Below are 25,767 nucleotides of genomic sequence, written 5' to 3' on the forward strand. Positions count from 1 at the left end.
CCTCCGCTTATGGGCTATCATGTGACATGACCTAGATTTAAACCTTTTATTATAAGCATTGTGTAGGAAAGAGAATTACACCAAAAATGAAATGAATTGTTTGAGGTTGATGCTGGACAAATTGACGCAAAGAAAAGGGACATTTGGCTGACAAAGCTTTAAATAAAAGTTAGAATCCAGGTCATGTGACATCATTGTCCTAAACACGGGTCCCTAGTCATATATTACACTGGTTCTCTCCGATCTCAATAGGGGTCCAGTCAATCCCAAATATGGGGCCACAATCCCAGATACCCTTCTTGAGTAATTGAGACACATAAATACCATTTTGAAATGAAAGACTCAAAACAAAACCAGACCCTGGCCATCTTAAGAGCTTGAAGCGGAATAAGGGTTCAAGATTTTATTTCCACATTTTTTTCACATTTCTGTTTTTTCATCAGAAATAATTGCTTATGTGTGTGTAAAATATAACTGTTCTCAATTTTTTTATTCATAGATTTTACATTGTTTAGCTGGAATGGAATGTTCGTATCCTGTATATTTGACTGTGATAGTGGTAGTCTCACCTATCTAGCTTAAGATCATTGCAGTTAATGTAGTCACTCTGGATAACAGCATCTGCTAAATTACTCAAATCGAGAGGTTCTATCTACATTTTTGTCCAAATTTAGTTATTGACATTGCCTTGTTCTGTTCAATGTTCTCTATTTATATAGTACTCTAAATACCCCAATTCATGTTGTTACGTTCAAAAGAATACAACAGAGACATTTCTAGCACCATTCAAACCAATATGGGTTCAGAACTTTAAAGCCAGTTATCTCAAAATCATCTTTTTGCAGATAGAACCGTATAGTCCCAAAATGTAAAATGTTAATGTTTTACATACAGATCTCATATTTCTGTATTGAATATTTTTTTCCACCCTTTTTAAGTATCATTTGTGGATGTATCCAAAAATATATATTTTGTTAATTTTGATGGATAGCATTCATCAAAAAACATTATTATTTGTCTCTCTGAAATGAAACCATCAAACAATAAAACCTAATTTACCAATATTTCTGAAAATTAAAATATAGCATTTTGGAATTAAACTCTTCAGATCTTCTCTAATGACCTCCAGAAATCATTTTGCATTTCACTCTCACTGAAGAAGTGGGAAGGAAGGGTAGTGGCTCTTACCAGCTCTCTCACTCCTTGGCTTTACAATATTGTAGCTCAATGTCCTCAATGCTGCTGCATGCCCTGTGGAACATATTACACAGGTTAGGTTTCAGTGCAGACTAGTCAATGGCATTGTGAGGGTGAGGTATCATATTCATGATGTAAATATAGGCTACCCAAGTTGCAACAGAACAGACCATTTCTGCAGTTTTATCCTAATCAATTATCTGGAACAATACATTCTTTGACCTGGACATAGGGATGGACACCAGGATCACTAGGATAACACTGAACACACCGATAAATGCTGCTGTCTAACATTTATATAGCCTATAATGTAGTTTTCCAGATATCTTTAGAGGAAAAATCAATATGAGTTGGAATTGATTATAAGTTGCAAATGATCTTGAGCCAAAACAATGAGTTCATCACCTGACAATTTCTGTAGCTGTAGCACACCAACAACATCATGTTTGTGTTGTGGTTGTTGTTGCTTAGCAATAGTGCCGCGCTGATCAGTGTTAATAGCCTTCAAAGGACTCTACTGTTCATTATGTTTTCTGTTTTTACCACCATGACATTTAAGGATATAATTAAATAAATGTACCTCTGGTTTTCAATTATGCTGGTACTGTGGATAAAGGCTTGGAGTCTCTGGAAAAAAAAAAAATGTAATTCGATTTTCATTTAGGAAGTAGAGAGGGAAGGGTTAGCATGGTTTTTCCCCACTGTTAGAGGTAAATGTAAACTACCACTGAACAAAAATATAAACGCAACATGTAAAGTGTTGGTCCCATGTTTCATGAGCTGAAATAAAAGATCCCGGAAATGTTCCATACGCACAAAATCCTTATTTCTCTCACATTTTGTGCACACATTTGTTAATATCCCTGTTATTGAGCATTTCTCCTTTGCCAAGATAATCCATCCACCTGATAGATGTGGCATATCAAGAATATGATTCTGCACCTTGTGCTGGGGACAAAAAAAGGCCACTCTAAATTGTGCAGTTTTGTCACACAACACAATGCCACAGATGACTCAAGTTTTGAGGGAGCGTGCAATTGGCAAGCTGACTGCAGGAATGTCCGCCAGAGCTGTTGCCAGAGAATTTAATGCTCATTTCTCTACCATAAGCTGCCTCCAACGCAGTTTTAGAGAATTTGGCAGTACGTACAACCAGCCTCACAATTGCAGACCAGGTGTATGGTGAAGTGTGGGCGATTAGTTTGCTGATGTCAACATTGTGAACAGAGAGCCCCATGGTGGCAGTGGGGTTATGGTATGAGCAGGCATAAGGTACGGACAACAAACACAATTGTATGTTATCAATGGCAGGGAACTCTTTGAAGACAGTACAAAACGTGTCAATTACCACGTCATTTTGAAATACCAGATAAATACCATCTGACACAGCATTACAGAATGAAGTGCTACTGAAATCACTTCAGGCTGTTTTCAGTGTTTCATTAACTTTGCATTAAGCACTAACCCAGAAAACATGTCCAGATTAACACAATGCGGTCTAAAATATTGGCTTCAAGTAGGCTGCCCACATTGGGCCGATGTGCATTTCCTCATCTACTCCACATTGGCCCCCAAGGCATTTCCCCAGTGTGTCCCAGTGTGGGAAGCCCATATCTTGTGAGGGCAGCCCTCACTTTGCTTGAAATAATCTAATCTTTTCCCAGCACACAATTCCCACATTGGCACAATGTGGGCCCAATGAGGGTTAAAACATTAGACCCATGTAAACTGCCCATATTGTGCCAATGCACCTTTACTCATAGGCTCCACATTGGCTCCAAGGCCAGCTCTCACTTTGCCTGAAATAAGCCCACCCCTAAGAAGCAGGATGTGCAGGTCCTGGGGTGGCGTGGTTACACGTGGTCTGCGGTTGTGAGGTCGGTTTGATGTACTGCCAATGGCGTTGGGGTAATGGTATGTGTAGGCATAAACTATGGACAATGAACACAATTACATTTTATCGATGCCAATTTGTATGCACAAAGATAGCGTGATGAGATCCTGAGGCTCAGTGTCTTGCCATTCATCCGACGACAACACCTCATGTTTCTGCATGATAATGCATGGCCCCATGTCGTGAAGGTCTGTATACCATTCCTGGGAGCTGAACATTTCCCAGTCCATGGCCTGCATACTCACCAGACATGTCACCCATTGAGCATGTTTGGGATGCTCTGGATTGACGTGTACGACAGCGTGTTCCAGTTCCCGCCAATATCCAGCAATTTCACACAGCTATTGAAGAGGAGTAGGACAACATTCCACAGGCCACAATCAACTTTATGTGAAGGATATGTGTCGCGCTGCATGATGCCATTGGTGGTCACACCAGATACTGACTGGTTTTCTTATCTACGCCCATACTTTTTTTAAGTATCTGTGACCAACAAATGCATATCTGTATTCCCATCATGTGAAATCCATATATTAGGGCCTAATGAATTGATTTCAATTGACTGATTTCCCTATATGAACTGTAACTCAGTAAAACCTTTTAAATTGTTGCATGTTGAGTTTATATTTTTGTTCAGTATAGTTATCTCACAGCTTGTTGGCAGAGTGGGTGACAGCTTAGGTTGGCACTGCCATTGCTTGTTCAGTGTGTGATCCATCTTACCTTCTTCTCACTGAGACAGAATAGGGTTATGATCAGGATTGGTCCGCCGCACACTGCTGCAATGATAAAGGCTGTCTGGTAGGAGATGCTTGAATCGGAATGACCAGTTTTCCCATGCCGGAATTCCTTCACTGAGCCTTCATTGGACCTTTCTGAAATAGGAGCATCGTCCACATCTGTCCTCTCTGACAGGATATCTGAGGGAGAATGAGGAAGAACATGAGCCATTGTTTGGAGACTGAATCTTTATTCAAAGCTCAAGGGCATTTATTTGATGGTCCAAAGTGCAGTGGGGAACCATGAGTGCCATCTAGGCCTTCAGAGAAGGACAAAATGTTTTGACATTTATACAATTTAAACTCAAATGTTGTCATTTATATATCATCTTTACAATGCTTTAAATGATCTTCTGATTTCATCTCTTCCGTTTGTGTTGGAAAGAGAAGGGTTAATACTGAAGAGAAAAAAATATCCAATCACGATTTTCTTTGGTGGTCTCTGCGTAGAAATATATAGCTAGCTCAGCCAGGCCTTCAGAAGCTGGACAGAAGGCCTTTGCCATTAAACAACAGAGTTTCTAAACCCAGAGGTGCACGAAACCAAGATTCGAGCCAATGTCTTAAGTAGTTAAACATGTTATTACTCCAACCTCTTGAAAGCGACAAACTGACACGTTTTCATTTTCATGCAAAACAACTTCCTATCAAAGGAGTGCCTTTGCACATGGCCGTTTGGCGAGGGACGACCTTAGTAGAAGTGTTTCTAGTGCGCATGAGCTTTGCTTGCCAACATCGCCATAACATTGTCTACAAGTGTGATCGGAGATTCTACTGTAGAAGCAGTTTTAGCTTTCATACTGTACTGTCTTTGATTCAACTGTATTAGAGGTGAATCTTGGGGTGACAGTGGAGTGAACCAATCACATGTTGACTTGCAATGGGCGGGACAGTTTAAAAAAGGGACGTGTCTAGGCCTTCTTAAAGGCTTAGACGGGTCACTACTGAGAGCGCAAGAAAACATAATCAGTGGCGCAAGCAGTAGTTTTCTCATGCAAATACTAGTAACTTTAGTTAAGCTTGTGTTGTAGTAGAGTGACAATGGCGACAGCAGCTGCAGCAGCTGTTATCAACTTCAAGGTGGATGTTACTCATTTGTTAGCAACACCCTTTTCAAGATTAACTTTCACCCTCTTTCAAACTTAATTTGCAAATGATCATCATCTGGTGAGTGGCACAGTTTTTTTTTTGTTGCAACTCACTTGTTATTAGTTATCTCTTTGAAAGCAATGAAAAATTGCTGAACATGAACTTCCGATCACTGGTTAGGGAGTGAACGATACATGGAGAAAATCGGACGTGAAATGAAAATGGACGGCCCTCCCTGAATGCTTGAAAAAAAATGAGTGACTCTCCCCTATACCCCAAAACAATAATGAAAACAAAGTGGATAGCAGAGAACATGTCTACCGTTTACGCTCACTTCTTGGACAGACCAGAGCCTTAGATATGCAGTTTTAGAAACTGTTCTTCGTCCTCTAAGCATTTTATGGCAACACAGGAATGTTGACGTGCACAGGGCTGCGGGCCAGAAGGTTGTGGGTTCACAGACCACCGTGAACAAGAATAGGGGTGGAAAGATCTCCTTTATAGTAAAACCATTGCATGAATCTATCATCGTATTTGCAGGTCTGAGAAAAAAAATGCCTTTTATAAAAATGTCATGCAATTCTATGTCATTTTACATATTAGCTGACACACAAATTACAAAAATTACAGGCTAAGTATGGACAGAGATAGGCCTGTGTTCATCTTATCATATTTCTCCAATGCCAAATCAGTGTGTCTTGTTTACAACGAAACTGCCCCTGTTTGCAAATAATTATATCTGAGACGTTATTAGGAATACGAGCATGGTACTTTCAAAAGTTAGGCCTGCTTTCCACCCCAGACAGAGTAGGTTCAAGTTTCAGCACCATAATGTAAGAATCTGGCTTATTGTGAGGTCAATAAATCTGATTGATACATATGCTGTATTTTGTTTTTCGTCAAATCAATTATAGTAGTTGCAAGCTATCAAAGTTGACCTCTAGTCTTCCTTATCTTTGCGCTCTCCGTCTCAAACTGAACAGAACATAGGCTATAGGCTAGTCCGCCCGCAAGATGGTGCATTTTTAGATAAGGCCTATTTTCTGAAGAAACCTTTGACTTTCCTCCTGAACTGCCACTGCAGCCTTAAACAGCACAGCCATTGGTTAAGCAACACACACAAACGTTGTTGATCAGCAAGAGCAGATTAGGCCTGGGCTCAGGTTTGGAATATCCATTGCAGTGTGTAATGCAGACTAATTATATTTACACCATTCCAGCAGCTATTTTAGAAATATAAACTTATTCTGTGTTTATCCGAGCTGGCACTTCACAGCCTATAGGCTATGGATCATTTGATTGAGACCACAATATTGAAATTGATATTGCGCGCCCAGCGGAGAATCAGAGATGAGGGGCGGTATCAGACACACATCGTTATGTATATCCTAATAAGCAACTAGTTCTAAAACACTGAGAAATATTGAAATTTCATCAATTACAAATGACATGACCCTCCCCTGGACTAGATTGAAAAAATACGAATTCCTCTCCTCCCCCTGAAAAAGCTTGACCCTTGACCCCTTTTCCTCCAGGTAGTCATTCTGTACATTTCGATCTGTCCCTTAGTGTGATGAACGTGATCAACTATATTTGCACTGGGAAGTAACAGCTCATTTTCATTTTGGAAAATAAATGGTTGTGTTTTTGTATTGTTAGGATTTCATGAGGCCTAACATTATTTGATGCCGTGTGTGACTGCTGTCGCCTGTCTATCAGCCTTGTATATGTGTTTGACCAAAATTGTCTCACCTTCAGCACCATGGCGTGCTGAAGGTGTTGTTGTCAGCCTTGCTGACGATGTGATACTGGTTTTAGGCTACCAAAGGTTGTGTAAACAGTGTGTTTTTTATTTTGCTGGTTGCATTTATGCTGTGTCACGTGTGACTATGCCGTTTCTGTCTCTGTGTGTGCGGCAGCCCAAAGCGTGGCCAGGCATGTTTGATTCATTCATAATGGCATCAAAGCGCATTGCTCCTCCTTGGTCTGACTACAGAAGTTATAATGACAGGCACATTAAGTGGATGCTATGTTTTCTGTAAGTTTTCTTTTCTTTTTTTTTGAGTTTGATACAACATATTGGAAGATTACTGGTCCCGCTGAAAGCCTAGGTCCTATAGTCACTGCAGAAATGTTTCTAAATAAATGACATGGTGAAATGGTAATAGCACAGCATTTGGTAGTATCAGGTAAGTATCAGGTTAAGCCTTGATCTACAAGTTCCTCGCCCCGTGGAAATCCCCATCAAAATCCGTCTGTTTAAGCTGGATATCGTTTTTTTGCATGGGCTGCATCTCAATCCACCGCATCAGGCGACATTGCCCTTCAGCATCTGCTGTGAAAATTGGCCCGAGCTAGAGCTGTTTGTCAGACCATGAGAAATCCCCAAAATCAGGCTTCTCACAAAAACGTCTGTAGCGTCCGAACGGTTTGTCCTACACACTAACCTGTCTGTGGAAAGCTGAAACTCTCACGAACACGATGGTGTTCTCCAGAAGGTTCTCTCATCTGAAGATCCCCGGTACAAGATTTAAAAAATGAATGGAAGTACAATATACATGGAGACAGTTTCGTTCCTAAAATAAGGGGATAAATAAAAAATAAAAAAATATATAGTGAAAAATAAAATAATACAAATATTGTGGCATACAGCAGGTCAGCCACCAGGGGGAGACTCGTCGAGGCCTGGTGGCAGACGGAGTCTACATCACGAGCCCATGGCTCCCTCTGCTGGACGTGCCAGGTCTTGACGGGCTCTCCTACCAGGACTAATTGGGGCTGATTGTGGTTGGTGGGTAATCAAGGGCTGATTGCCCACCAGCTGTACGAGTCCCATAAAGCTGCCAGAAGGGCAGCACACAAGGAGGGGGACTAGGGGAAGAAAGGTGACTTCCGTATAGTTGGAGACGGTGCCCGAGCTAAAAGGAGGGAGTTCAGTGTTTGTGCCCGACAGGATACAGCAAGACCCGGAGCCCAGAAGACGGTATCCCGGAGAGGGTCTCATGGGGGAGACCTATCCTTTCTTTTGATTTATTATCTAAATAAACACCATTGAAACCGAGCTAATCCTACTCTGTCCGTGTCTGATCTGTGTAAACATCTTGACCAAACCCCCTGGTCTGCCAAAAGTGGTGGAGAATGCGGGCATTCTGATAACGTGGTCAGATCAGGGTTGACGTTTACACAGCATCAGCATGGAGGAGCTGATAGCTCAGTTCGTCCGGGCCCAGCAAGCACAATAGGCAGTTCAGGAATGAACGCTGGAGAAACAGCGACTACAAAACATCCTCCTCCTTGAGGAAATCAGGAAGCTGCAAGGAGGAGTGTCTCCTGAATCACATCCCAACCAGTTTTTAATCAAGCTAATGGAAGACGATGATATTGAAACATATTTCTGTACGTTTGAATGGACAGCGCTACGGGAAGGATAGCCAACTCCGCAGTGGGCAAGTCTGCTGGCCCCGTTCCTCTCTGGGAATGCCCAAAAGGCGTATTGGGACCTGACCAAGAACAGGCGGCTAATTACGGCGGACTCAAACGGGAGATACTCAGCCGCTATGGGTACAGCCTGGCCCATCAGGCTCAACTGTTCCACGACTGGAGGTTCGTACCCGACGCATCCCCCGAGCCCAGATGAGAGACCTACTGCGCGTCACCAGGGCATGGCTCCTAACCGACGTATCCACCCTCTCATTCCTCAACAAAGTGGTCCTGGATCGCTTCTACGGGCGCTACCCCACAACATGAAGAGGGCAGCACGTCTATGCACGCACCAGACCTTGGAGGGCCTCCTGGAAGCAGTGGAGACGCATCAGAACACTCAGGCCCTGCTTAGTACCACCCGGTATCCCGAGGCCATTCCCCTACGGGCGGCGGTATCCAAGGGAATCGCCAAGGGAGCTGTTCCACCTCTTTAGCCGGGTGGGCATCCCGAACGAGATCCTGACAGACCAAGGTACTGAGCAAGACCCGGAGCCCAGAAGACGGTATCCCGGAGAGGGTCTCATGGGGGAGACCTATCCTTTTCTTTAGATGTATTATTTAAATAAACACCCTTGAAACCGAGCTAATCCTACTCTGTCCGTGTCTGATCTGTGTAAATGTCTTGACCAAACCCCCTGGTTTGCCACCATTATATATATATATAGTTTCCTGCTCTTTTTTATATCTCTCAGATTTAGGACATACCCCCCCCCCCCCCCTGCTTAGACAGGGCTTAGACTCTAGAGGGTTAATACCAGTGGAAACAGTGCAGTCAAATAAATTGCTAAGCAAATTGTGTAGTTTGAATCCGTGGGAGGACACAAAGTAGTTCAAACAGGGTGCTTTGCTTTACCTGTGCTGAATACTTCCTTATAAGATGTCCTAGGATGGTTTGGCTCAGTCTTCGTGACTTGGTCGGGTGCCTCTGTAGTTGTGTGTTGTTTGTCTGGCTCCTCCACTGTCATCTTCAAACGTGGAGATGCTTCGGTCATAGTGCTTTCAATCGGAGGGTTCCAGTCATGTAAATATCTCTCTGAGCCTGGGTATTTTTCTCTAGTGTCCTCTAGTTGAGGGGTCTCTGTTGAAACCCCATCCTGAAGTATTCCATAGTTCCTGGCATCCAGCGACCTCTTGGCCAACACATAGGCAGTGCTCTCATCACTACTGGGGGTGATGCCAATCAACTTGTAAAGGAAAGGGACTGGTGTGACAAGCTTGGCCCCAGCAACAGCGAAGGGACTGTGGGGTGAGCCTGCTGCTTCTCTCCCTGCTGGTCGGTCTGTGGAAGTCTCCCTTTTCCTCTCAGTCTGGGGGTAGTAAAATGTCTCGTCATGGGAGCCAACGGTCCCCAGGAGAACCAGACTAGGAGGGGAAGACGGGGAAGGGTCGTTCGTGGCAGACGGGGTGTCAGCAACTGCCTGGTAGAGTGCAGAATCTGACTCAGTTCCATTGGGTGAAGGTGGATGAAAGTCCCAGTGTATATCCCCCTCTCTGCCCCCTCCAAGTGAACGTCCATCGGGGACAGTCTGCTGCAGCTCCCTGGGGAAGGGGGGTCTTACGGTATCAGAACTCACCAGGAACACCCGGGGCTCAGCGCCCTTGGTACCCAGGGATGGATGAGTCGGCCTGGGAGGCACAATCGAGGTGAGTTGGGAGAGGGTGAGCTGTGGAGGACTGCTCCATACGCTGTGGGACACCAGGGAGACATCAGGGGTCACCGGACCCACTGTTGGACATGTACACTGGCGTTCAGGTTCAGCTAGGGCAGAGGACAGGGACATGTAACATGGGAATGGTTAGGGTAAATAGCTCTAAGAGAACAGTCTGAAAACAGCTTTGAGTAATCATGGATGGCAAAATGTTTTCTTCTGAAACAGCAAAGTAAACATATACACAGAATCTCTTAATAATTTCTGAGAGCATTGCTGGCTTTTTAACATGAGGCATTGTTGAGGTGTGTGTTTGAGATTTTCTGGTGTTAATTTAGGTATTAACTAGATTTTATATGGGATATAATGTTATTTTCCTCATAACATGCAAGTTGACAGATCCAAATGAAAGATGATCCTTCCAGCCTACGCTCATAAAATATACCACTACGGGGGACAAATAGCAATAACAATCAATAAAGTATGTGGAAGTTATGGGAGACTGAAACCACCAGTAAAACTATACAAAACGACTACCTAGCTCTTAGAATGGATATTAATAGATATTATCATAATTATTAGTTTATATCTCCTGCTACCTGCGGTGGTGGTGGGAAGGGCAGTGGTGGATTCTAGGTAATCCTCTGCATACTCTTCCTCGCAGTTCCAGTCGACGGGCCCGTTGCTCTTGGTGATCAGGGTCATGTACATCTCAATGACCCCCCGGGCTTTCGTCAGAGCATCTCTGGGCGAGGTGCTGTGCATTCTGACAAACTTCAATGGGGTGTCCTGTGACACGGATGGCAGGAGAACAGGAGAGAGGAGATGGAACGGGTCACATTCATTCCCTACTAACAATTCAAAACCTCCTGAAACACTTTCAAGTGGTTTTTAATGGCACTTATTGAATAACACATCATGCTTAATGAATGTTTCTAATGATGAAAACTCAGATCTCAGTGAAGGGAGTTGCAAGAGGAGCAGGCCATTGTAGATCATTATATACAGTATTCTCACAAAATGAAAGTGTCTGTTTTCAAAGCTACTGCATTGGCTTTCGGCAATCTTGGCTTAAGTCTTAGAGTATTTAAAAGTTTGAAAGGGTTTTGTAAAGATCTCTAAAACAAATTACTTTGCAAAAAGTAAAACTATTTCAAAATATTTTGTTTGATTGCAGGAAATCAACTAAGAATTTTTTCAATCAATCACTCTGATTGGATCAAGTCATTTATTTTGTATTGGGGTTAATTTAATATTTGATCATGGATAAGACATTCACATTTAGCTTGCCCAAACTTCACAGTGAGGATGTTGGACAAGGGGTTCTCTTAATAATAAAGGAAAAATCAACCCCCAAATTATATTTTGGTAGTTTTTCCTTTGGTGTACTGTTGATACAGTACCAAATGTTTTGCATGTGAGCAGCAAAGATCATCCATTATATTGACAAGATAGTCGGGTGACCACTCTAATGGAAATACATTGACGGCAGGCGGGCGGAGGCGAGATTAGGAGGGACCATTCTATCCAGTGAGAGGGCAGATGAGCGTGTGAAAGTGAAAAACAGGCCCAACTCCTATATAAAGTAGTCTTTTTTTTAAGTTGCCGAAATGACACTTGCGTCCACTTATATCAGTGCATTCGTTGCAGCCTAACCATTACATTTTGTTGTTGACCAAATTCAAAACTCATTGACCTCCATACAAGAATGCCTCAATTCGTGGTTTTATTTTCTTGGACAGATTTTAGGTGGAGTAAACCCTCTCGCTTCGCCTGTCAGCAGCCAAATTTTCAAGACATAGGATTTTCAAGACGCAAAGTGTCACTTGCCACCTCATCATGATGATGCATTTTGCATGATGCACCTTGGCACAATCCAAAACACCTTTGGAAGAGACTGTTCCTGGACTAGAGTAGCAAAGCTCATAAGTAAGTAGCACTCACCTCAATCTCCTCATTAATTTCAGGTATGCAGTTTTGGGAGTAGAGGTCATATATGACCCTTTTCAGGAGTTTGACATAACGCCCGTTGTCCGATTTCCTGACATACTGGAAGTGTGTGTTCAGAAGCTCCAGGATTTGTGGAAATGCTGCTTTGATGTAACAGACTTCACTCTGTGTTTCAAAGGAAAAAGAAACCTATCGTCACTGCATTTTTTAACACTGATTTGTATTGAGACTTGACTCTCCTTTCCAAAAGCAGACCAGGGTTAGGGCTTAAATTTTTTTTTTTTTTTTTACATTATATAGATGTGGAAATAGCTGGCAAAATGGGCTTTTGGATGTCACATCCAGGCGTGTACTTAATGTATTTGTAGTCTTGGACCGACAATATACAGTGTATTTGGAAAGTATTCAGACCCCTTGACTTTTTACACATTTTGTTATGTTACAGCCTTATTGTAAAACTGATTAAATCTTTATTTTCCCTCATCAATCTACACACAATACCCTATAATGACAAAGCAAAAACAGATTTTTAGACATTTTTGCAAATGTATTACATTTTTTAAAGTGTTCAGACCCTTTACTCTGCGCTTTGTTGAAGCATCTTTGGCAGCGATTACAGCCTTGAGTCTTCTTGGGCATGACACTATAAGATTGGTACACCTGCATTTGGGGAGTTTCTCCCATTCTTCTCTGCAGATCCTTTCAAGCTCTGTCAGGTTGGATGGGAAGCGTTGCTGCACAGCTATTTTCAGGTCTCTCCAGAGATGTTCGATTGGGTTCAAGTTCGGGCTCTGGCTGGGCTACTCAAGGACATTCAGAGACTTGTCCCAAAGCCACTCCTGCGTTGTCTTGGCTGTGTAGTTAGGGTCGATGTCCTGTTGGAAAGTGAACCTTCACCCCCAGTCTGAGGTCCTGAGCGCTCTAGAGCAGGTTTTCATAAAGGATCTCTATGTACTTTGCTTCATTCATCTTTCCCTCGATCCTGATTAGTCTCCCAGTCCCTGACGCTGAAAAAAAAATCACCACATCATGAAGCTGCCACCACCATGCTTCACCGTAGGGATGGCACTTGGCAATCAAGCCAAAGAGTTCAATCTTGGTTTCATCAGACCGGATAATCTTGTTTCTCATGGTCAGAGTCCTTTAGGTGCATTTTGGCAAACTCTAAGCAAGCAGTCATGTGCCTTTTACTAAGGAGTGGCTTCCGTCTGGCCATTCTACCATAAATGCCTGATTTGGTGGAGTGCTTCAGAGATGGTTGTCCTTCTGGAAGGTTCTCCAATCTCCACAGAGGAACTCTGGATCTCTGTCAGAGTGACCATCGGGTTCTTGGTCACATCCCTGACCAATGCCCTTCTCCCCCGATTGCTCAGTTTGGGTGGGTGGCCAAACAATTTATTTAATCAATTTTAGAATGAGGCAGTAACGTAACAAAATGTGGAAAAAGTCAAGGTGTCTGAATACTTTCCGAATGCACTGCAGTTGTCCATTTTCAAAGGGGATATCCTGTTTTAACCTTAAGTATGATGATGGGGTGGCCACACCTATCTTGTTTATATACTTTATAAGGTCCTAAGGCCATTTGTAATATATTGATGCTGCAATTGGCCCAACATCAAGTTTGATGTTGGCTGTGCCACGCCCAGCCACCCACTGAAGTTACAAGTGTCCAGGGGCAAGCCTTCTTATATCCATGGTCTGATTGGCCTGAGACTCACATATGCATCTCCACAGACACGTTTGAGTGAAAATTCCCCAGAGAAATCCCCCCAATGGCTTGAAGGGTTTATAGACTACATATGGATACATACCCTTACCTAGATTGAATTTGGAAGTCTTCCCAAAAAGGGCAAAAAAAAGGCTCAGAAACTCCTGGTTTCAACATACTGTATGTGCCTCTTTTCATCCCTGCAGACAATAATCTGAAGAAAAAAGTGTGAAGTTCTCCCCTTGAAATGTCTTGCCACCCTACCCAATGGGTGTTGGGTGTATACACTGCAAGACCTTTGTCACAACTGAAAAACAGGCAAGAGATGAGCAAATTGCAATGTTTAAAAAAATATTCTAGTGTGAAAGACAAGTAAGTCCCTGTTGGTGTAAAACCCCGCTGGTGTAAAATCAACTCTGTTTGCCCCCCATCCCTCTCGGTAGTCAATCAACCCATTGCGAGATGCAATCCTACTGACAGTCAAAATCTTGACTCCGAGAACTTCAGAGACAGCTGATCTTCACATACAGTACCAGTGTTTGGAGACACCTACTCATTCAAGAGTTTTTCTTTATTTTTACTATTTTCTACATTGTAGAATAATAGTGAAGACATCAAAACTATGAAATAACACATGGAATCATGTAGTAAGCAAAAAAGTCTTAAACAAATCAAAATATATTTTATATTTCCAAGTCTTGAAGGAGTTCCCACATATGCTGAGCGCTTGTTGGCTGCTTTTCCTTCACTCTGCGGTCCATCTCATACCAAACCATCTCAATTGGGTTGAGGTCAGGTTATTGTGTAAGCCAGGTAATCTGATGTGGCACTCCATCACTCTCCTTCTTGGTCAAATAGCCCTTACACAGTCTGGAGGTGTGTTGTGTCATTGTTTTGTTGAAAAACAAACAATAGCCCCTAAGCACAAACCAGATGGGATGACGTATCGCTGCAGAATGCTGTGGTAGCCATTCTGGTTAAGTGTGCCTTGAATTCTAAATGAATCACAGACAGTGTCACCAGCAAAGCACCCCTAGAACATCACACCTTCTCCTCCATGCTTCACGGTGGGAACCACACATGTTGATATCATCCGTTCACCTACTCTGCGTCTCGCAAAGACAAGGCGGTTGGAACCAAATATCTCACATTTGGACTCATCAGATCAAAGGATATATTCTACCGATCTAATGTCCATTGCTTGTGTTTCTTGGCCCGAGCAAGTCTCTTTTTATTATTGGTGTCCTTTAGTAGTGGTTTCTTTGCCTCAATTCGATCATGAAGGCCTGATTCACGCAGTCTTCTCTGAACAGTTGATGTTGAGATGTGTCTGTTACTTGAACTCTGAAGTATTTATTTGGGCTCAAATGTCTGAGGCTGGTAACTCTAATGAACTTATCCTCTGCAGCAGAGGTAACTCTGGGTCTTCCTTTCCTGTGGCGGTCCTCATGAGAGCCAGTTTCATCATAGCGCTTGATGGTTTTTGCGACTGCACTTGAAGAAGTTTTCAAAGTTCTTGAAATGTTCCAGATTGACTGACCTTCATGTCTTAAAGTAATTATGAACTGTCGTTTCTCTTTGCTTATTTGAACTGTTCTTTTACCAAATACTGGTGGCATACAGAAGATAGCCCTTTCTTGTCACAACACAACTGATTGGCTAAAACACATTAAAAAGGAAAGAAATTCAACAAATTAACTTTTAACACGGCACACCTGTTAATTGAAATGCATGATTACCTCATGAAGCTGGTTGAGAGAATGCCAAGAGTGGGAAAAGTTGTCATCAAGGCAAAGGGTGGCTACTATGAAGAATCTCACTTTTTTGGTAACTACATGATTCCATATGTGTTTTTTCATAGTTGTGATGTCTATCCTATTATTCTACAATTTTGAAAATAGTAAAAATAAAGAAAAACCCTTGAATGAGTAGGTGTGTCCAAACTTTTGACTGGTACTGTATATTGCCCCATTCATGCCCAACAATACTTTTGGGAGAAGTTCAATTCATACAACCCTAAAGGCTTGAAGAGTTTCATAGACTACATAAGGATAAATACCCTTACCTAGATTGAATTTGGAAGTCTTCCAACAAGAGGAAAAAAACACCTCAGAAACACCGGCTTTTCACATATGTGACATTAATGAGGGTCGCCAAACCACACATATGAAATTTTGAAAAGATTATGCCTTTTTAACCCTTTCAAAAAGCCCCTATAACACCAATTGAATGCACTTCCTGCTCTGCTGGATCCCCTGCAGTTTGTGTATCGCACAAAGAGAGGTGTGGACGACATCAAGCTGTTTTTAATGGATACCATCGACAGACATCTGGAGAGCAGGAGGGCCTTTGTTTCTGGACTTTTCATCTGCATTTAACACCATGCAGCCTTCCACCCTAGCCAGAAAACATGACTCACAGTTCAATCTCGACCATGGCCTTATCTAATGGAATATGGATTTTTTAACTGACAGGCCACGGAGAGTGTATGTTAATGTCAGACACCCTACTCACTTGCACAGGTTCACCACAAAGGTGTGTATTGTCGCCCATCTTTTTTAATTTTCTACACCAATGACTGTCAGGGTGCCCATGCCCACCGCCATTTTGTGAAGTTTGCCGATGACACATTCCTTCTCTAACTCCTCTCAGGGTCTGAGCAGGACCACAGCCCAGCCCTTCAGGACTTCATTCTTGTGTGACAGTGCGCTGCTGGAGTTGAATGTGTCCAAGACGAAGGAAATGGTTGTTGACTTCAGGAATGGACGCCCCCCAGGATGGACCCAGTGATCATCCATGGTGAGGAGGTGGACATTGTGCACCAGTATACATATCTTGGTACCATCTTTGATAATAACCGGAAGTTTGAACAAAACACAGACGCCGTCATCAAAAACGCCCACCGGAGACAGTACTTCCTCAGAAACTGAAATCATTCAGTGTTCACAAATCTATATTGTAAACCTTTTACAGTTCTTTCATTAAGAGCGTGTTCTGTTTCTCTCTTTAAAATGCTGGTTCACATCCCTCCAAGGACCACCTCCAAGCCATTGTGAATACCTGCTCTAAGATCACTGTGGTGCCTCTCAGAAGTCTGGCCTCCTTCTTTGAGCAGCAGGCCAGGAGGAAGATGTATCGTGTAGGTCCCGTGTAGCTCAGTTGGTAGAGCATGGCGCTTGCAACGCCAGGGTTGTGGGTTCGTTTCCCACGGGGGGCCAGTACAAAAAAAAAAAAAAAAAAAAAAAAAAAAAGTATGAAATGTATGTACTTGTAAGTCGCTCTGGATAAGAGCGTCTGCTAAATGACTTAAATGTAAATGTAAATGTATGACATCCTGGGAGCCTGCACCCATGTCCTCAACCTGCAGTTAAAACTGCTCCTTGGACGCCACCTGCACTGTCTGAAGTGCTCCACCAATAGGCATATGGCCTCATTTGTGCCAGAGGCAATCCACCTGGTTAACAGGACCAACAAGGAAGATCTAGCGACTATTCTAGACATAGTTTAGCCCTGAAATGGATTAAGGACTGTGGCTACCATAAGTTTGTAGTTTCTTAAAATGCAACATTAACTTTTAATTGATGCCTTAGTGTATATATGGATGAATACCCTTACTTAGATAGAATTTTGAAGTCTTCCAAAAAGGGCTGAAAAAGGCTCAAACACCTGGTTTCAACATATGTGCCTCATTTCATCCCTGTAGACAAGTATCTGAAGAAAAAAGTGGGAAATTCCCCTCTTTGAAACGGCTTGCCACCTCACTCAATTGGTGTTAGGGTTATACACTGCAATAACTTTTTGATAACTGAAAAAGAGGCAAGAGTTGAGCATATTCCAATGTTTAAATATATATATTCTGGTGTGAAAGACAAGTCCCTGTTGACTCCCCTGGTGTAAATATCTACTCTCAGTTTGCCCCCATCCCTCTCAGTGGTCGATCATCCCATTGCGAGACGTTGTCCTTCTGACAGTCAATCTTTCCCCAATAACTTCAGAGACAACTGATCTTCACATATACTGCCCCTTAAATGCCCCCCAACAATACACAAAAAAAAGTTTCACATTTGTGCCGGTTCATGAGGGTCACCGAACCACATACAGTGCATTCGGAAAGTATTCAGACCCCTTCCCCTTTTCCACATACTGTTACGTTACAACCTTAATCTAAAATGTAATATATATTAATTAGCGTTCAAAAATGTGGGGCCCCTTAGAAATGTCCTTGTTTTTGAAAGAAAAGCTAATTTTTTTGTCCATTAAAACAACATCAAATTGATCCGAAATACAGTGAAGATGCTTAGTGGGACTCTCACAGGACAATGACATTATTATATTATTATTATAATATTTAGCAAAGATAGGTCTACAATTTGTTATTTTGTTTCTGTAAGGCATTTAACAAACTACAATGGACTAACATTGAAATTGGAGTTTATTCCAAGGCAATGCATAAAAGTCCGGAAATACACAACATGAATCAACCACATATTTTGCCATGGAGCACATTCTGATTGGCCAAGCCTCGACAAATCCACGACTACATCATCAAACCCAGCCATTCCGCAGCAACGCCAGCAAGTGCTCTGATAATTGAGATGGTAAAAATAGCTAAAATATTTCTCACACACCCTAGAACCTATATCGCTACCACCTGTGCTTAGATTTACCATTGCATTAGGCTTGTTAAAATAGAGCCCATAGAGTTGATGTAACGGTTCTCCTCTTCCTCTTCATCCGAAGAGGAGGAGCATGGATTGAACCAAGACGCAGCGTGATACTTAGACATGATATTTATTTAGACAGGACAAAACAACGAAGACAAAAAACGAACTATACTTGAATTAACTAACAAAATAACAAAACGAATGTAGACAAACCTGGACATAAGAACTTACATGTAACACGAAGAACGCACGAACAGGGAAATGACTACATAAAAACCGAACAAACAAAATGAACAAACAAACCGAAACAGTCCCGTATGGTGCAACATAGACAGACACTAACACAGGAGACAACCACCCACAAACAAACAATGTGACACCACCTACCTTAATATGATTCTCAATCAGAGGAGATGAAAACCACCTGCCTCTAATTGAGAACCATATTAGGTACCCATTAACCAACATAGAAACAGAAAACATAGACTGCCCACCCAAACTCACGTCCTGACCAACTAACACATACAAAACTAACAGAAAACAGGTCAGGAACGTGACATAACCCCCCCCTTAAGGTGCGAACTCCGGGCGCACCAGCACAAAGTCTAGGGGAGGGTCAGGGTGGGCATCTGACCACGGTGGTGGCTCAGGCTCTGGGCGAGGTCCCCACCCCACCATAGTCAATCCCAGCTTACTTCTCCCCCTCAGAATGACCACCCTCCTATTCCACCCACCTAATATAAGAGGCAACACAAAAATAAGGGACAGCTCCGGAACAAGGTAGCTCAGGACAGAGAGGTAGGTCAGGATAGAGAGGTAGCTCAAGATAGAGAGGTAGCTCAGGATAGAGAGGTAGCTCAGGATAGAGAGGTAGCTCAGGATAGAGGGGCAACTCCGGACTGAAGGGCAGCTCCGGACAGAGAGACAGCTCTGGACTGAGGGGCAGTTCTGGATACATGGCAGCTCTGGACGCTCATGACTAGCTGACGGCTCTGGACGCTCATGGCTCGCTGACGGCTCTGGACGCTCATGGCTCGCTGGCGGCTCTGGCAGATCCTGTCTGGTTGGCGGCTCTGGCAGATCCTGTCTGGTTGGCGGCTCTGGCAGATCCTGTCTGGTTGGCGGCTCTGGCAGATCCTGTCTGGTTGGCGGCTCTGGCAGATCCTGTCTGACGAATGGCTCTAGCGGCTCCTGACTGACTAACGGCTCTGACGGCTCGGGACAGACGGGCGGCTCTAATGGCTCGGGACAGACGGATGGCTCAGACGGCACTGGGCAGACGGATGGCTCAGACGGCACTGGGCAGACGGATGGCTCAGACGGCACTGGGCAGACGGATGGCTCAGACGGCACTGGGCAGACGGATGGCTCAGACGGCACTGGGGAGACGGATGGCTCTGGCCGGATGAGACGCACTGTAGACCTGGTGCGTGGTGCCGGAACTGGAGGCACCGGGCTAAGGACACGCACCTTCATGCTAGTGCGGGGAGCAGGGACAGGGCACACTGGACTCTCAAAGCGTACTATTTGCCTGGTGCGTGGTACCGGCACTGGTGGCACCGGGCTGAGGGCACGCACATCAGGACGAGTATGGGGAGAAGGAACAGTGTGTACAGGGCTCTGGAGACGCACAGGTGGCTTAGTGTGTGGTGCCGGAACTGGAGGCACTGGGCTGGAGACACGCACCATAGGGAGAGTGCGTGGAGGAGGAACAGGGCTCTGAAAACGCACTGGAAGCCTGGTGCGTGGTGTAGGCACTGGTGGTACTGGGCTGGGGCGGGGAGGTAGCGCCGGAAATACCGGACCGTGCAAGCGTACTGGCTCCCTTGAGCATTGAGCCTGCCCAACCTTACCTGGTTGAATGCTCCCCGTCGCCCGACCAGTGCGGGGAGGTGGAATAACCCGCACCGGGCTATGTAGGCGAACCGGGGACACCATGCGTAAGGCTGGTGCCATGTATGCCGGCCCGAGGAGACGCACTGGAGACCAGACGCGTTGAGCCGGCATCATGGCACCTGGCTCAATGCCCAATCTAGCCCTACCAGTGCGGGGAGGTGGAATAACCCGCACCGGGCTATGCACACGTACAGGAGACACCGTGCGCTCTACTGCGTAACACGGCGTCTGCCCGTACTCCCGCTCTCCACGGTTAGCCTGGGAAGTGGGCGCAGGTCTCCTACCTGCCCTTGGCCCACTACCTCTTAGCCCCCCCCAAGAAATTTTTGGGGTTTCTTCACGGGCTTCCGTGCTAGCCGCGTACCTTCATAAATCCGGTCTTGAGCTTGATTCTCCGGCTTCCAGCCACGTCTCCTTGCTGCCTCCTCATACCACCGCTCTTGGGCTCTCGCTGCCTCCATCTCCTCACGAGCGCGGCGATATTCCCCAATATGTGCCCAGTGTCCTTTTCCCTCCAAGACTTCTTCCCAAGTCCACGAGTCCTGATTGTTTGGTCGCTGCTCGTAGTCACACTGCTTGGTTCTGGTAATTTGGTGGGTGGTTCTGTAACGGTTCTCCTCTTCCTCTTCATCCGAAGAGGAGGAGCATGGATTGAACCAAGACGCAGCGTGATACTTAGACATGATATTTATTTAGACAGGACAAAACAACGAAGACAAAAAACGAACTATACTTGAATTAACTAACAAAATAACAAAACGAATGTAGACAAACCTGGACGTAAGAACTTACATGTAACACGAAGAACGCACGAACAGGGAAATGACTACATAAAAACCGAACGAACAAAATGAACAAACAAACCGAAACAGTCCCGTATGGTGCAACATAGACAGACACTAACACAGGAGACAACCACCCACAAACAAACAATGTGACACCACCTACCTTAATATGATTCTCAATCAGAGGAGATGAAAACCACCTGCCTCTAATTGAGAACCATATTAGGTACCCATTAACCAACATAGAAACAGAAAACATAGACTGCCCACCCAAACTCACGTCCTGACCAACTAACACATACGAAACTAACAGAAAACAGGTCAGGAACGTGACAGTTGAAATGTATTACATTTTGAGTTTGCATCCCAATGTTACACTTTATATGCATCACAGAAGACTGAAATACAACGAATCCGTTTGACATAGAAACACCCGTTTTCTGTGTTAAAAATAAAATAATGATGAAGTTATGAAAAATATTAACATTCCATCCATGAGGCCACTAGAGGACAATTTGGTGATTTGACTGCAGGAAAGGGATACTAACGATGGTTTGGGAAATAGCTTGGAGATTTAACAATGCTCCTACAAAGGTTCTAACATTAAACTTAGACTTAACTTCTTGGGGATATAGGGGGTGCTGTTTCGCATTAGCATAATTTGCTCAACAGATTAAACTGCCTAGTACTCAATTCTTGCTCGTACAATATGCATATTATTGTTATTATTGGATAGAAAACACTCTCTAGTTTCTATAGCCGTTTGAATTATGTCTCTGAGTGGAACAGAACTCATTCTACAGCACTTTTCCTCCCAGTGAGTGAGTTTTCAGAACTCTTGGCCTCTGGTTCCAGATCAGTTTTAAAGCCATTGTAAATCCTATGAGGATACAAACACTGCCCACGCCTTCCTCTAGATGTCAGTAAGTGGTGACAATTTGAATGGAGTCGATTGCGCAATCATGGCCTCTATAAATCACCAAATACCGGAAGTAGCGTTCTTTTGGACTCTGCGCTCAACGCAAGAAGGACATCTGACTGGCCTTTTTCCAAGCCTTGGTTTAGCCAGTAATATAGCGCCGGTCATGTTTTTACTTGTTATAGGTGTTAGAAACATCATAAGGTAGTTAATTTAAACCGTTTTATAGCAATTTATATCCGTTTAGTGCGATTTTGAGGCATTGCTTTCTGAGACACTTTGAACCGCTGGGCACGTTTCCAGTTCATGCCGAACGTTAGTGGGCATTTCCACATGGCAAGAGGACAGCTTTCGACCAAGAAAGGATTCATTGCCCAAGATTCTGATGGAAGAACAGCTCATAGTAAGAACAATTTATGATGATAAATCGTGTTTCTGTCGAAAAATGTTAAACGCTTATGCCGCCATTTTGTTTTGTATAGCTTCGCTTGGCGAACCCTGTATTGCACAGTAAGGATAATTTTAGAAATGTAATTCAGCGATTGCATTAAGAACTAATTTGTCTTTCGATAGCTGTCCAACTTATATTTTTTTAGTCAAGTTTATGAATAGATATCCATGAGACAAGATCACTGTGAAAGATGGCGACCGACATTTTCAGGCTAGTTTTGCTAGTATTGTCATTGTATAACCACGTTTTTTTATGGCTAAATATGCACATTTTCGAACAAACTCTATATGTATGTTGTAATATGATGTTACAGGAGTGTCATCGGAAGAATTCTGAGAAGGTTAGTGAAAAAATTAATATATTTTGGCGATGATAACGATATCGCTCTCTTTGGCTTGAATCAATGGTCGGGTAACGTTTGCATATGTGGTATGCTAATATAACGATTTATTGTGTTTTCGCTGTAAAACACTTAGAACATCTGAAATATTGTCTGAATTCACAAGATCTGTGTCTTTCCATTGCTATGTGCTGTGTATTTTTAAGAAATGTTTTATGATGAGTAAATTGGTAAAACACGTTGCTCTCTGTAGTAATTCTAGTCGCTTTGGTGAGATTTGTGATGGTGGCTGCAATGGCAAACTATGATTTATACCTGAAATATGCACATTTTTCTAACAAAACCTATCCTATACAATAAATATGTTATCAGACTGTCATCTGATGAGGTTTTTTCTTGGTTAGTGGCTATCAATATCTTAGTTTAGCCGAATTGGTGATAGCTACTGGTGTTGAGAAAAAAGGGTGGACAAAGAAAAATGGTGTCTTTTGCTAACGTGTTTAGCTAATAGATTTACATATTGTGTCTTCCCTGTAAAACATTTTAAAAATCTGAAATGGTGGCTTTATTCACAAGATCTGTATCTTTCATTAGGTGTCTTGGACTTGTGATTTAATGATATTTACATATTTAGATGCTACTATTTAATTGTGACGCGATGCTAATCAGTGAGGGGGGGGTTGGGGGTGCTTGTCAGTTGGGACGCTAGCGTCCCAACTATCCCAGAGAAGTTAAGGTGCTTTGGGGAAACCAACCCCGGCCACTCATGTCTCAACAGATAGTCCTTTCCTCTTAGCCATATCAACTTTGCTTCCTGTAACACTAGACTCAAGGTGTAGTAAAAGTTATCAAGCTAGTCATCTTGACTACTTATGTCATTCTAGTTTTGATAGGAGACAGAATGCTGTCGGACCATCAAATAATTGGCATATACATTACTCTTGCTGAATTTCCACATGGGTGAGAATATTGGAAATGTAATCAAAGCCTATTGGATGATAACTTGTTTTTAACTAGGACAGAGGAATGTATAACTGACTTTTTCAGACATAACATAGGTACAGCAAATCCCCTTATTGTATGGGACACTTTGAAATATGCCTTTAGAGGCCATGCAATTCATTACTCATGTAACGGCTTTCCTCTTCCTCTTCATCCGAAGAGGAGGAGCAGGGATTGAACCAAAATGCAGCGTTTTGATACGACATGATTTTTAATTAACAAAACAGAAAACACGACGAACACTTGAATAGTTACAAAAACAATAAACGACGTAGACAGACCTGAACGACGAACTCACATGAACCACGAAGAACGCATGAACAGGAAAACTGACTACATAAAACGAACGAACAAACAAACAAAACCGAAAACAGTCCCGTGTGGCGTAACATACACAGACACTGACACAGGAGACAACCACCCACAAACAAACAGTGTGAAAACACCTACCTTAATATGGCTCTCAATCAGAGGAAATGAAAACCACCTGCCTCTAATTGAGAGCCATATCAGGTCACCCTTAACAAACATAGAAACACACAACCTAGACTACCCACCCAAACTCACGCCCTGACCGTCAAACACATACAAAATAACAGAAAACCGGTCAGGAACGTGACATAACCCCCCCCTCAAGGTGCGTACTCCGAACGCACCACCAAAAGTCTAGGGGAGGGTCTGGGTGGGCGTCTGACCACGGTGGTGGCTCAGGCTCAGGGCGAGGTCCCCACCCCACCATAGTCAATCCCAGCTTACGTCTCCCCCTCAGAATGACCACCCTCTTACTCCACCCACCTAATTTAAGGGGCAACACCAAGATAAAGGACAGCTCCGGGACAAGGTAGCTCAGGACAGAGAGGTAGCTCAGGACAGAGGGATAGCTCAGGATAGAGAGGTAGCTCAGGATAGAGAGGTAGCTCAGGATAGAGGGGCAACTCCGGACTGAAGGGCAGCTCCGGACAGAGAGACAGCTCTGGACTGAGGGGCAGTTCTGGATAAATAACAGCTCCGGCCTGAGGAACTGCTCATGGCTGGCCGACGACTCTGGACGCTCATGGCTGGCTGACGGCTCTGGACGCTCATGGCTGGCTGACGGCTCTGGACGCTCATGGCTGGCTGACGGCTCTGGACGCTCATGGCTGGCTGACGGCTCTGGACGCTCATGGCTGGCTGACGGCTCTGGACGCTCATGGCTGGCTGACGGCTCTGGACGCTCATGGCTGGCTGACGGCTCTAGACGCTCATTGCTGGCTGACGGCTCTGGACGCTCATGGCTGGCTGACGGCTCTGGACGCTCATGGCTGGCTGACGGCTCTGGACGCTCATGGCTGGCTGACGGCTCTGGACGCTCATGGCTGGCTGACGGCTCTGGCAGATCCTGTCTGGTTGGCGGCTCTGGCAGATCCTGTCTGGTTGGCGGCTCTGGCAGATCCTGTCTGGTTGGCGGCTCTGGCAGATCCTGTCTGGTTGGCGGCTCTGGCAGATCCTGTCTGGTTGGCGGCTCTGGCAGATCCTGACTGACAAATGGCTCTAGCGGCTCCTGACTGACTAACGGCTCTGACGGCTCGGGACAGACGGGCGGCTCTAATGGCTCGGGACAGACGGATGGCTCAGACGGCACTGGGCAGACGGATGGCTCAGATGGCGCTGGGGAGACGGATGGCTCAGATGGCGCTGGGGAGACGGATGGCTCAGATGGCGCTGGGGAGACGGATGGCTCAGATGGCGCTGGGGAGACGGATGGCTCTGGCCGGATGAGGCGCACTGTAGGCCTGGTGCGTGGTGCCGGAACTGGAGGCACCGGGCTAAGGACACACACCTTCAGGCTAGTGCGGGGAGCAGGGACAGGGCACACTGACCTCTCGAAGCGCACTATAGGCCTGGTGCGTGGTACCGGAACTGGTGGTACCGGGCTAAGGGCACGCACCTCAGGGCGAGTGCGGGGAGAAGGAACAGTGCGT

The 25,767-nt window shown here is 44.3% G+C and overlaps 1 protein-coding gene across 1 annotated transcript in view; it reads right to left on the reverse strand.

Annotated features, from left to right (window-relative positions):
- The window catches only part of LOC120026095, a 50,275-nt gene that overhangs the window by 1,234 nt on the left and 23,274 nt on the right, over positions 1 to 25,767 (reverse strand). Inside the window, exons 4-9 of the mRNA XM_038970901.1 lie at positions 12,036 to 12,206; positions 10,691 to 10,880; positions 9,296 to 10,201; positions 3,815 to 4,011; positions 1,778 to 1,824; positions 1,189 to 1,251 (exon numbers count right to left, since the gene is read on the reverse strand). Of these exons, the coding sequence (XP_038826829.1) occupies positions 1,197 to 1,251; positions 1,778 to 1,824; positions 3,815 to 4,011; positions 9,296 to 10,201; positions 10,691 to 10,880; positions 12,036 to 12,206 (1,566 nt within the window). The 3' untranslated portion in view covers positions 1,189 to 1,196. The remainder of the gene's footprint in view (positions 1 to 1,188; positions 1,252 to 1,777; positions 1,825 to 3,814; positions 4,012 to 9,295; positions 10,202 to 10,690; positions 10,881 to 12,035; positions 12,207 to 25,767) is intronic.

The sequence above is a fragment of the Salvelinus namaycush genome, chromosome 2, assembly GCF_016432855.1.
Source record: "Salvelinus namaycush isolate Seneca chromosome 2, SaNama_1.0, whole genome shotgun sequence".
Classification (NCBI taxonomy): Eukaryota; Metazoa; Chordata; class Actinopteri; order Salmoniformes; family Salmonidae; genus Salvelinus; species Salvelinus namaycush.